General features: G+C 35.6%; 1 protein-coding gene across 1 annotated transcript in view; it reads left to right on the forward strand.

Annotated features, from left to right (window-relative positions):
• Window positions 1–13,632, forward strand: part of SNX29 (sorting nexin 29) — a 130,489-nt gene extending 116,857 nt beyond the window's left edge. Inside the window, exons 21-22 of the mRNA XM_032983686.2 lie at window positions 12,974–13,010; window positions 13,564–13,632. Of these exons, the coding sequence (XP_032839577.1) occupies window positions 12,974–12,992 (19 nt within the window). The 3' untranslated portion in view covers window positions 12,993–13,010; window positions 13,564–13,632. The remainder of the gene's footprint in view (window positions 1–12,973; window positions 13,011–13,563) is intronic.
• The last annotated feature ends 267 nt before the right edge of the window (window positions 13,633–13,899 follow it).

A 13,899-nucleotide genomic window follows, 5' to 3' on the forward strand; every position in this document is an offset into this window, starting at 1 on the left:
ATCAGAGAGCACCAAAGTGGCCAAAAAAAATCAAAGTTAATATTTTTATTTGATATGAAGGTAATTTTCTTTCTTGGCACATTTTTTTAAACTATTCAGCAGGTTGGGAATACACTAAATTGTCTGTATAGTGACAGTTACTAAATGAATACACAATGGTAAGTGTGAATGATAAGATAATTTATTGCATTTATTGCATTGTTGTTCAGCAGTGTTTCAGGTACCTCACTGCTTCATGTTTCCATTGTACACCCCGCAGATACCTCTGATATATCCAAATAATGTTCTTTAATGTTTACCCTTCTCGAGCCAGTTTCCTGCCCACTGTTATATTACCTCATGGTTAATAGAATCTGATATCAGAATTCATGACAATTACAAACCTTAAGCATTGATATCCACTTAATTAACCTTGTTTTGCCATGGCTTTTTGTCATGCCATGGCATATTGTCAAAGAATACAAGTTAAACAAGACCACCCTTACCCAAATCTACCTGAATTCCCTGTAGTGAAATTGTGGCTTTCAAAGCTTTCTTTTCGACCTACTAAATCCTGCAAAACAGTTTTTAATATTTATTCTACAGCTGTACTTAAACTAGCTGATCTATAATTGCTTGTTATGTTTGTCCTTATGGAGATTATTTTAAGAAAATTGCCAGAATTAGATAATCACGGTCAAATATCAGCATATGTAGCTGAAGATTGCATAACAGGTAGTTCAGGAGATACGTTTTGGAGAATTACAGGTAGGGGAAGGGAACCATCTGCGGGTCTCATACAGAAAATAAGTGTACCACCATAAAGTGTTTTGGAAACTATTCCTATGAACATGTTGTTTTGTAAGAAACCATCTGGTCAGTCAGAGCAATCTACGTGCAAGTGCAGATGGATATGAGAGCTCTGGGATCCATAACCCTTAGTTACTATTCATGATCTTCAAAACAATACCTTAGAGGAGACCCCTTTTGACGATGTATTATTCCACTGTGTACAGCGATAGCTTGAATGCTCCAAAATCTGATCTCTTTTTTGAAATGGCAGAGTACTGAAAAAGTCCATGACATTTCCAGGAAGAGAAATTTTCAGTTACATTCTCCATACAGCTGAAAGCAGATTTCAGGTAGGCAGTGTAGCATGAGGGCTTTGAGTAAATGGGATTGTGTGCTTTCTTTATTGACAAGTTCTCATAGCCCAAATCAATGTCAGTGGTTTTTTTCTTTTTTATTAGAATTTGAAATGTACAATTGAAGAGGGACGTATTTATTTAAATATATATTCAGAGAATGAATGGGAACTGATTAATGAAACTGTAAAAACCCAAACCAAATAATCTCTTATTTACAATATGTTTATATTGTATTTTTAATGTATTTGGAAGTTGCATACCATGAACTGTGGCACTTTATGAGGTTTTTAAAGCCATACTGTTATACCAAAGGATGAGGTTATTTCTGCTCCTGACTTTCTTTGTGTTGAAAGGAATTTAAGGGCTTCTGACTTAATTTAACTAGTCTGCATGGCAAAATATATCGCTTATCACCCAGGCCAGGCTAGTGTACTTTTATGGCCTAGACTGAACTCAGTCTGGGAATCCATGAGAAGTTCAAATCTCTACTTAGAAAAATAAATAGAGTCATGAAACGGATAGAGTTTAAAACAGATAACTTCAGGTACAAACAACAGTGGCTTAAATTCAGAATGTATGTTCAAGAGCATCTTTTCAGTTTGAATTCTATTAAAAGAGAAGCTTGATTAAGGTATTTGCCAACAACACAGGCCATCTAAAAAATCACTTTTATTCTGAGACTTTCTAAAATGTGGAAGAATGGAAGAAAGCACAGACCAGTATGTCTGTATTTGTTATACAAAGGCAGCACTCTCCAGTAGGAGTATGATTTAGTGGATTTATTGTTTAGGAACCAGGGACTGAGTAACATGACCTCACAGGTTAGCTGTATCTCCTTTTAGTCAGGGTAGTAGACCTGTGTTCTCTCTTCAGTTCCCAAACACCCATTGTCTTATCACCAAATTGTCTTTCTGATACTCTGTGAAATTGAAAATGGTATTTTTTCAAGATATCTGATGTGGAAAAACAATGAACAATTCCTGTAAGTCACTGCATGCTTTCATTTCCTACTGATGAGAGTCACAGTGGGGCACAGCAAGCATCAGTCAAGCACTCTGTGTTCTGTAGCCTGTAGATCAGGCCTTTGTGCAGAAGTAATCACTCTAGATTAAGGAAAAGGCCCTTTTCATATTGGGTGGCTCTCTGTGACATTTGCAAACATTTTTGGCATGGGATGGCATTTGCAAACAGTTTTGGCACAGTGTATTTATGTAATCCATTGTCAGTAATATCACAAGCTAATCTCTTAAACATGAGTTTATAATGTTTGCTACAGATCTCCTGAAATGTCAGTGTCTCAGTTCAGTTGCCCTTGAGGAATCTGTTAGGGAGGAAACAAAAAAGGGAATAAGTATTGAAAATACACTGCTCTTTAAAGCAGAATGTGTGTGTGTAAATATAATCCCATATGTAAATTTTACATAATAGAATGGCAGGTTTTTTAAAAAATTAATTGTCTAATGAAACAACATGACTTCAAAATTTTTCTCTTCATGTAATTGTTAGGTTTGGAGTATTGCAAGAAAAACTGCTCTGTAATGTTTATTTTACTGGGAATAAAACCAAATATTAAGTTTAATTACTTTTCCACAGTGGAAAAGATTTTGAGGAGTGAAAGAGGCTTTGCTGAGATGGATATATAAGCTTTATTCTTTTCTCTTAGCATATGAAACAGTAAGGAATACTCATGAAAGTATGGTTTAGAAAAATTTGTTTATGCATCTTATACTACAGTCTTCCAGTACCTTATTCATACTCCTTTTTGTGCAACACTGACTGTAATGGATAAATGGGTGCATCCATTCAAAGACATGAAGTAAATAATCTCCATAAGGGAGGTATCTTTGTACTTGCGCATGTACTTGGCTTTAATCCAGACCATAACAAGTTTGTTTATGCCTAACTGTGCAGTTTTTCAGAAGGAGGTGGGTTATTTCTTTTCCTCATTTGAACTTGTATTGAAAAATATTTCAGCAGCCATCAGTTTCTCATGTGAAAACAGCATGAATTAGCTACAGGCCATCACTGAAATTCAAAACATACTACAGAAGCTTTGTTCCTTGGTTTTGCTAATCTGCCAGCTATAAACATAGTCCATTCAATTCTGTTGTATTTCAGAATCTATTTTTGTGGTGTATTTTTAATATGTTTGGCACTTCTGTGGTGATAGCAGAATCCATGAACAGTTAGCTGGAGGATTCTTGAATAACTTGGTGTAATTATAGGCACTCATCTATTAATAACAAAAATTAATGGTATGCATGCATACTTCCCTGCCATACCACTTCACATCATTAACAAATGGGTAAAGAAAGTGATTCTTGCTAGTTTTTTAGGAGTGTTTTTTAGACTGCTTCAGAGATCTCCAAATACATTCTCTGTAGGTACAAATTAGGCCAAATATTAGTTCAGAAGTGCAAAATGACCTGAACTTCTGGGGTCTATGCAGAAAGAATAGAGGTAGCTTCATCACACAGATCTGGTTTACCTGCAGCATGAAAAGCTTGCACAGATATCTTCTTCATGCTTGTTCCACTTACTGTTTCAATATGGCCCTAACCCAGGGACGACATGACTGGAGTACTTTTCATATTTACAACATTGGTCTAAGTATAGCATTAGGCTATTCTTGTCTATGATGATGTAGTTGGAATAGCTGCAGATTTCCTAATGCAGATCTGCTTTACAGTGAAACAGGCTTCTTCAGTTTACTCTTGCTAAAATAACCCAATTTTAGACAGAAATTACAGGAAGGATTTGTACTGGGATGGCTGATGTCATGTCTCCAAGAGCAGACCAGAGTAATTTTTCTTCAAATCTTCACATACTAATTGCACAGTCCCCCAGAGTTTGATTATACCATAGCAGTATGAAGGATTATTTTAGATTAAGATTTTAAAAGTGTAACACAATTACACATAGTAGTAAGAGTTTAGTAAAACGCCTGATACGTAGAAAGAAGAACTACTAATATGTGGGTCTGCAGGGATTGCTGTTCCCTCTAGAAAGTGTTAGAAATCTGTGCCTTGTAAACAGCTTGCATAAAATTGCTTAATTTTGCAGCTGCCAAATGAGCCAAGGAGCCTGTTTCTTACTATTCCATGTCTATTTTAACTCGGAAATCTTGTTCCTGAAATTTTATTCTAACCTTTAAGAACTCATTAAGTAATTCTTTATAAAAGATTGAATATATTAGTCTTAATACAGTTCCTGTGTAAGTCTCGGTAAATATATGAGCAGCTCTGAATGTCTGGCTCCTTTAAAAATCTTTCAGTAGAAGACTCCCACATATTAAAAGAGATAAATCCCAAAGCACTAGCCACCGAGAATAGCTAGGTATGACCAAAGAGAAATAAAATGGGGCTGCTTTGCACTGTTAGGCAGACTGAATATTTTGTCATATTTTTACTGTTAGTGCTACAGTGGAGTCAGATGCATCTCAGTCCTGAAGACTCGAACAAAATCCAGTGCCCATCTTTTTCAAAGCACAGGGCAGCTGTATATATAAAGATTAAAAATGCTTCATGTCTAACTGTGGAGCTGTTGTTACTGCAGTCAAATTGATGTGTATCTCCTGTGCACCTCTGTAGGGCATAAATACTCTTCATATTGCATCAGCATAGTCCTTTACTTTTCAGGCATGTAGAGTAATATTGCAAGGAGGAACTGTAGGCGCATGCTATATACAGTGTCTTCTAAGACTTTTCTCCTGCTGCTTGCAAAGCAGAATTACCCTAACCATGATAAAATTATGCGTTATCTTACAGTCTTCTGGTACTGTATACATTCATATGTAATACTGACCTCTACATACAGATGCTTCATGATCTGTTTCTAAACCAGGGAAAGTGATACCTCAGCAGCTTTTTCAGTTACCATTTAGTTAAAAATTTATTCAGAGCCATAAAATGTCCTATATCAAGTTTGGCTAGTCTTCCTAACACCAAAATCTTTATGGGGCTGAAAGCCACAAACCTCAAAGAGCCAAGGAGAGGAGGAACTTCTTGGGGAATTCCTAGGTAAGAGATGAAACTGCCTTTCTTGTGATCTCATAACATCTTTATGGGCTAAAACTCATCTGGGCTATGGAAGGAGATACTTTGGATACCAGCAGCCATTTATAGGCTTTTCTGTGTAACTGAGAACATCCAGCATCTCCCAAGCTGCTACTGCCCAGTTGCCAGGCATGCAGTTCCAGTACTGGAGTTACACCTAAATGGCTGCCAGCAATATGAGAGTCACAGCTGATCACCATTGTTATAAATTGATTTTTCTTTAATTTTCTGGCAAGGAGCAAGCTGATGGCAAATTTTATTTTTTTTTATTTTGAAGTCATTGGTAAAGTTGCATCTGCATTAGAGAGGGACCAAGATGATACAGTTTTTAAAGATTCTGAATCTGATGATACCTGGAGAACTGATCCCAAATTTCAGGAGCTTGTACTTGTGCATTTAACACCCAGTGGAGCTGCTATCAAATTTTACTTCCTGCTAGCCTAATTTGGAGTCATAATTAAAAAAAGGATGACCCTACATTTATCATTGCCATTTTATTTGTTACAAAGAAAATAACTGAAATCCAAATAAACAGAAAATGTGATTTTGGTTGCAGATTACTGTGGTTTTCTTTTTGCTGGCCAGCCTGATGCTTGTTTAGTTTCTGTCTAATCCATCAAGAATGTTGCATCCCAAAATGGCTCCCTTAGTCATTTACCAGGCAATGTCATACCTTCTATGATTAGCTTCCCTTTCTGTATTGGATTGAATGTAAACATTAGTCTTTGTCTTCATTACCAAGAACAAAGTCAGCATTTCCATTGTTATTCTGTTGACAGTACTCAATTCCGTACTTTATTTACATGTTTTCCCATCTTGATTACTTTTATTTATTTAGAGAGCACAAGTTTAATCCAACTATGCCAAGTCTAAACTCTCTGTGATTATATTTCCAGGTGCAGGTGCACTATTTTCTGTGCTATCCAACTCAGTGTGATTTTGTTGTTGTTGTTGTTCTTCAGGAAAACAATAGACTAAAATTAAGAACAATGTAAAAGCTCCCAAAGGTTGAGATTAAGGCCTACATGTTTTAGGTTTTAGGTCATGAATCACTATCAGTATCAAGCTTATGGTTGGAGTGCAGTAAGGTGCCCTTAGTATTTAAAAAATAAAAACAAAACCCAGAAAGAGTGATTGCTATAAAACACTGTTCTTCACTTTTATTATTGCTAACACATCTTCCAGAAAAGAGTTAAGATTCTGTAGGATTCTAGGAGCAGTTTTTAAGTTTGTTCATTTTTCACATTCGTAGCTATTATTGTTAACATGACATCTGTTCAAATATGGTTCTGTCCCTGAGAGCAGTTATGTCAGCTCTCTTCTGCCTTATTGCGCATGTCAATATCATGCTGTAATCTTTATGAGAAATGAAGGTACTTGAGAGAAGCAGCTGATACCTCTTAACTTGATGGAGTAATTAAAACTCTAGCACTTGCTTGGAAGATCAAAACAACATGTTTTGATCACAACATTTCTTTATCATTCCATTTGCCTCTATGGTAATTTTAAAAGAAGGGGTTTGTTCTCAATAACAGTAATTGTTTGTGCAGGTTGTTTTTTATGATGGGCAGTTTACTTGTAGGACTCAAAGACAACCAAGTTACATTATTCCCATGGAGACTATTTAAACGATGTTGGAAAGTGTAAATGCTAGTTATTGTGGGTAGATATTCTTGCCTGGCTGAATTTGGAGCAAAGAGTAGACAAGGAGCATGGAGGTGACAGCAGCCAACTAGCTACCCCCAGCTCAGAACTAAACCACCAACAGCTGCTTGCTCCCTGAGCAATTGGAAGCATAGGTGGCAGATATCCAGAATAGGAGACTGGTAACTGTGCTGCATTACCCATGAAGCTGAATTATGCCGTGTCGAGGGTTAAAAGTCAGATATGGTGAAGCAAGGCAGGAATATGCACTGAGTTTTTAATTGAAATTAGCCTAAGTACTTCAGTGAATTCAGTATCAGGTAAATGATAGGTAGGAAGAAATGTTTTAAGCTTTCAGATTTTTCTTCTCAGCGATACTGGCTAAATTAGGCAAATTAGAGGAGATGGTAAATATTTCTTTTCCTCCCCTGACCCCCCCCTCACTCCTTGGCATGAAAGGTCAACTTCTTGCAGTTTTTGTTCTGTGTAAACTAGAGCTGGATAGCTCACAAGCCTTTTACTGGCTTGTCATACACTGGTGTCTGAGAATGCACTTTCTGTAAACTCTCTGTTGTTACTTCCAGTGCCAATTGTATTGATTATGGGCTGTTTAAAAGCTAATTTGGCAATTAAGGTTGTCTCCATTCCATGTCATTTTTGCATGCAAACAACTTGTGAATATAGAGGAGGAAGGGCCTGGCTAGTCACTGTAATTTATTGCTGTCTCAGCACATTGAAATTGCTACTTGTCAAACAAGAGTTTTACTCCTTTTATTTTTACATATATGATGCATTGTGAATCCTGATGCACGTCTTCTGTTTTTAGTTACCTCAGTATTTTCAATAAAAATGTATCCTAGATCTGTCTCTGCTTTCCCTAAAGACGATAATTACGGTACTAGCAGGACAAAATAAATCCAGATATTCACTGAACACTGTTCTTCTGAAAGCAAATCCTACATTTTTTTATTATAAAAATAACCTTGGAACGTGTTCTACTTCTGAACCATTTGTTCATTAAATTACCTATCACTGAGAAGTGGTAGATTGTACTGTACACAAATTCAGCTAATCCCCAACAGACTAGAATGTTGGTTATTTCTATATAGAAATGGATGGTATAGCCAAACTTACTGCCTTTCAACTAATCATTGAAATACACAGAACAATTATATCAATTATGAATAGTGTATTATGGTGAACTTTTTCTTCTTTGTGTGTTCAGCGGTTTCTGGCTTTCTAGTTACTTGTGAGGGGATCATTTGTGTGAGTACCAAATTTATGCATTATGTTACTCTAGCTGAAGCACCACAAAAAATGGCAAGTAACCGTTCCCAAATGCAGATGTCATTATGCATTAGAAAGCCAAGGAACAAGACTCTAGGTGTAAGTATTGCTCAGATGTAAACTAATGAAAGGTCATTTTTTCTGGGTTCTGAGCATTTCCTGAATGAAAGTGTATTTCATCCAAAATTAATCATAGGTATTACTCATTTTATAGGATATAACTAATGGATACTAAACATTTACTGTACAGTAACCATCTTGTTATGCCAACTTCAAAGTAAAATTAGTGGAAGAAAAGATCTGATCATCAGATTTATGTACAGTGTCATGGTTTACAGAAAAATTCAAATATCAATGCAGATGATGTTTATGAAGAAAATCTTCATGCTGGTATGTAAACTGACTTGTAGCATGAGAAGGTTCAAGTTAGGATCGTTCAAATTATAACAAATGGAAGTATGACTATGTGCTTGTAATCATTTCACGGCAAGAAGAGATTAAATATGTCAATACAAACACTGTGTTCTGCTGTGGAAGTATGTATGTGCAAGTAGAAGGAGCTGTGTGTTAATCAAACAGGTGGATAGAATATTAGAATTAATGCTTTTTATTTCTGGACAAGTCAGATCCAATCTAGATAGGAAATGATTAATCAGTTTTTAACCTGATAACTTTGCTCTAATAGTGTCTTAAGGATTTTCAGTGTCTGAGTGGTCTATAGAGAAATCTTACCTGTCTCTGTTGCTTCTGTTAATAGCTGACTATTTAAACATCACAACTCAGTCATTTGTATTAACAGATGGAGATCACACTTTCTTATTATTCATTATATTTAATTTCTAAAAAATTGAGAGTCATGGTTGGAATGTGGGTCCAATTATTTTTACATTTTTGCAACTGTAAACAAGGATTTTACCCAGATCACTGCAAAACAGGAGTTACTAGAGTATATAAAATTATTTGATGAAGTCAGAGTCTTAGGTAATAATGCCACTAAATGGGTGTTTTAGCTGATTTTAATTGGCAGAAGAATATGATGAGATATGTTGTATTGGCAAGTCAGAGTTAGTTTTAATTTGCCTATCTCTTAATATAGTATAGGCATTGTTTAATACTACCTTCTTGAGGAGGTTACCTGCCTGAATCTAGTCTACCACATTAAATGTTGGGGTTATAACCAGAAATCTGATTATTATCGTGACAAACCAAAAAAATTAATAACACAAGAAACTGATGAAAAAGCGTCACCGAATTTATCTGCCAGCTAATGCCTTTCTTTATAAGGTATATTTAATACAACTCAAGCAAAACTAGAATCATTAATGTCTCCAAAGTTGCACTTACATGTGAGAGATACATATGAAATACCTGATGCTGAGCTTTGCTGCATTCCCAAGATGTGCTTATCGCTTCTTTTCTCTGATCTCTGGCTGGTATGAGAGTATTTCTAATTGCAGATGTTACTCTATTTTTATAAGAAACTTCTTTCTCCAATTTTATCCTGAAGAGTAGACAATGAGATGGGAAATAAATTTCTTCATGTAAATGTTCACAACACGAGCTAAAAGAATACTGTAGTTCTGTATGCTGAAAAAGAAAAAAGAAAACCGTGAGAAATGGTTTACATTTCAATACATGGAGAGCAATAAATGACAGGTATGAATAAACTAAAAGCTGATTAAACAGACCAGTTATTTTAAGCTATTTTCTGTAGATGCACCTCAGGCAGAACTTGACACAAAGACGAAATCAATGAAACTGAATTGGTATCCAAACAAATGCTGGGCAGATCAGTCAGGAATGCTTAAAAGCTAAATAGTGACCTGGTGGGAAGAAGGAATTGATTGCCTCAGCAGGTTGCTTTTTTCTTCAGAATGGGACAAGGTGAGAATGTAGATAAGAACTTGAGCCTTTAATACTTGAACATTCCACTGCTGAACAGGGTAATACCTGGCAAGCATCCGGCTGCCTGCCAGACTCAGCCTAGAAAATTAAACCCCATTAAGACTTCAGTGGCTAAGAAGGTAATAGAATGAAAAGAAGAATGTTATATTAAAACTTAACAGGTGAATAGAATGAAAAGAAGAATGTTATATTAAAACTTACCAGGTGTAACACAGACAGATGTAGACTTAAATAATAAGTGCTTACCACAGGGACTTGGGGTAGCTGTTCTGGAAGAGTTATTCTATAATAGCTACTCCCTGGTTTAGTTTTATATATTTTAAATTTATATTTTTAATCTGAGTAAAACTATCAACTGTAGGTGAACCCTAACTCAACCCCTCAAAACTAGACTAGAGACTGTTTTTACTAAATGAGACAAATGAGAGGATTTCAAACATTGCATGTAGCTATGCTTATTCCTTCTTCCTCAATCCTAAACAGAGATGGGCAAAAATAGATTCAGAACAAGTGTCTCAATTTCATCTTCGTGTGCATTTGTCAGAAATGCTGACAGGATCATTTTAAGGTCTTCATACCTCTGCCCAAGAGTTCATGGAATATCTGACCTGTTGAACTGTCAGGATGTTTAAAAAGGTGTCTTGTTTAGTGCCAAAGACCCTGTTAGTATAATTTGACCTCAAGGCCAGAACTAAATTATTAAATCTAGTAACAAGAGATAGAAGAGATGAGAGATTAATCTTTTCCTCCTATTTAATTACCATACATTTTGGGGGTGGTTGGTCATTTTTTCCCCCAAATTTAGTTGTTAAACTTTGTGGGTGTTATTTGAAAGTCATCATTTTAATTGTAGAGTAAAAAGCTAGAGCTGTAACAGACAACTGAGATGGCAAGTTTTCTCATCAGGTTTTGGAGGAGGGAGGATGAAAAGAGGCTTAAGATACATACTTCTAAATGTATGACTTTTTTTTAATACTTTTTCCTCCATACAACATCTGTTTCCATGGAAGTTGATCAATTTAATTTCAGCTCCAGTTTCCTTTTTAATGCTGGGTTCATGAAGATCTAATTCCTCAGATATAAACTGGTTTCTGTAAACCTACATAACATAATGATTTCTCTTAGAATTTGAATTGTTATTATAAAAATTAGCTAAAACATTTAAGACAAATTATCTCTAATTTGTTTTTTAGATATATCTTGTTCTGGAGTAACATCATTTAAACTAGTAGAATTATTTGCCATCTTTGTCCTATATTCACAGACATTGGACTCCATGTAATTATCCTAAGATGATCTTACTACCTCAGTCATGCCTATCAGGACAGACTGACACTAAATCATATCTCTTCGTTTTAGGAGAATTCATTTTCCACTTCTTGCACTTTTTTCTTTGAATGTCATTTTTCCTCCAGAAGGGAGAAGTGACTTCCCATTGGGCTGACTCTAGTGTCATTTTGTGGACGTGCCAGCAGGAGGAGCTTGTGTATTAAAATGTACTTTCAATAAAGCAATCACCAAATTATAGTAATTGCACATAACACTGTGCTTTCATCTGCAATGTAAACTACTGTGTTCCTGTAAAGTAGCTGTCTGTCTGCCTGATAAAGCTAAAGTACTATCAGCAGTGGCCATCATGGTGGTACATTAACCTCTTAGATTGAGAAAAGCCCAATGAGGTGAAAATTTAATTTTATTCTATTGTATATTTGATATTTAGATGCTTTTATGTTTATAAGTTCTGAAAAATCCATATTATAACACAAAATCACAACTCTCTGAAGCCAGTATCCCATGATCTATTTTACAAGCAATAGAATGTTAACGCTGCATCACTGCAATTTTATAAATAGTATAAAAATAATGAGTAATAATATTCATGTTACCAAAAAGAAATCCATACTAATGAGTACAGCTGAAATTGGATTCATATGATCAGAACTCTACAGCAACTTAGATAATATTGCTGAGTTTCAAAAACAGAAATCATAGGACCAGGGTTGGAAGTCCAATTGTCCTTGGCTACTAAGAATTAATAGCATATGCTAAATTAATTTTTAGGGTTTTTATTTTAGTGACAGGAAAAATAAGGAATTAAAGATCTAATGTGTTAATCTTTTTATTAAAGGATAATATATACCACAGATATTTAATGCAATTTTTTCATGTGAAGGACTTCCTAGTTACCTAGGACGACTAAATACTATAATAGAAGTGCGATGAATCTTTAGAAAAATCCTTTATTATTTTAACTAAGGTTATTTTAGACTGTTCTGCTCAGAAATTTAGACGAGTAAAATACACTGTCACTAAGAAACATAATTTTGTTCTGTTAATGTTTAGCATCTCAATTGGGCACGTTTTTTCTATAGTGTTTTTTTATTATGATTTTATTGAGTAAAATCCAATGTGTGCATTGTAGTTACAAAGCTAATGGCTACCAGTGATACTGCTGCCTTCTCTTGCAGAAATGCTCTGCTTGCTGCAAGTGAACTTTCCACTCAGTCCCAGGACTTGTTAAAGGCTTTTGCTTTGCTAAGATCTCTCCCATGTGGGTGCTCAAAATGATCGAGCTGAGTCTGAGAGTGCCTGTGGCTTTTTCAGGGCTGCCTGACCTGTGAAGAAGGTCGCTCTGCAGGACAAAAGGAACTACATAAAGTAAATTCAGTGGTTATTTTAAAATATATCTGTATTTGTTTAATCTGGCAAGAACTGTAGATAAGCAATTCCACCCTTATGGACTTGTTAACGCACACTGAACATAGGTATTATAAGGTTGGGGTTTTTTAACTTATTTTTATAAGCTTAGCTTTGTACGCTGTGTAATTTTATTGCTTATCTGAGTTGCAAAATTTAGTTCTATTTATTGATCTGTATGTAAGCAGTATAATTAAAAACCATGTGGAGTCCTATAAAAGAATGGCAAAAGTACAATGCTATCCCTTTATACTGTAGTTTTCCGAGGAGTCTATAGCCTCTGAATATCACCTAGGTAAGCTGCAATTTTCTGTTACTGCTTGTTTTTGAACTTAGTGTACTACTTCTCAGAGTCTTTTCCGAAAGGCTCGTTTATGTAAGACTATAGTCTGTTGTTGGTCCAAAGAGACTGAAGAATTCCCAACAGGGATGTATTACTAATGTACTTCATCATGTAATGATACATCCATCCATAATTAGAGGATTGTTAAGTAGAGCATCATCCAAGCTCTTGTCTACTTTGCTTGTACTTTTATCACTTCAAAATGCTTTTCCCACCATTTCTGAACTGCAACTCATAGAGATACGCTTTTATCCTGTAATTTGCAATCTTCATGAAGTATTGAAAGTTCTACTAGTTCTCATTTTTGAAAGAGCCCATTTTGTAATTCACACTTGAGATACCAGTAGAAAGAATGCAGTTCTGTGTAGTTGAAGATGTGTGCTGTACTTTGCAGTCATATGCCAGACTCTCATAACATCTGCTTTTTTCATGTTTGGAATAACAACAAAATAATTTACATATAACACAAACCACCTGCTTCTGTCTGTCTTTCTTGTCTTCCTAGTGATATTCCACCTTCTGGAGAACCAGTCAGCAAAAGCAATCGCTCGAGAGTGACTACACGCTTCCCCAAGCTATCTCGCAGCCATCAAAGAGAACCACGAAGCTTGGAACCTCAGAGTGGTGATCTTTGACCCCTTTTCATAATTGTGAATGCTGGCACCATGTACTTTAAGTTGTTCTGTGATTCCTTCCTAGCCTGTATTTATAATTTAAGCTCCTGAAGAGACTACAGCTGCATCAACTTAAATCCTGAAAAGAGACATTCATTACTAAGGGTCATATCCTGATTAACTACTTTGGAAGGCAGTAATCACTTTCTCAAAAGAATATGAGGGCT

The sequence above is a fragment of the Tyto alba genome, unplaced genomic scaffold (assembly GCF_018691265.1).
Source record: "Tyto alba isolate M040663 unplaced genomic scaffold, T.alba_DEE_v4.0 Super-Scaffold_28, whole genome shotgun sequence".
Classification (NCBI taxonomy): Eukaryota; Metazoa; Chordata; class Aves; order Strigiformes; family Tytonidae; genus Tyto; species Tyto alba.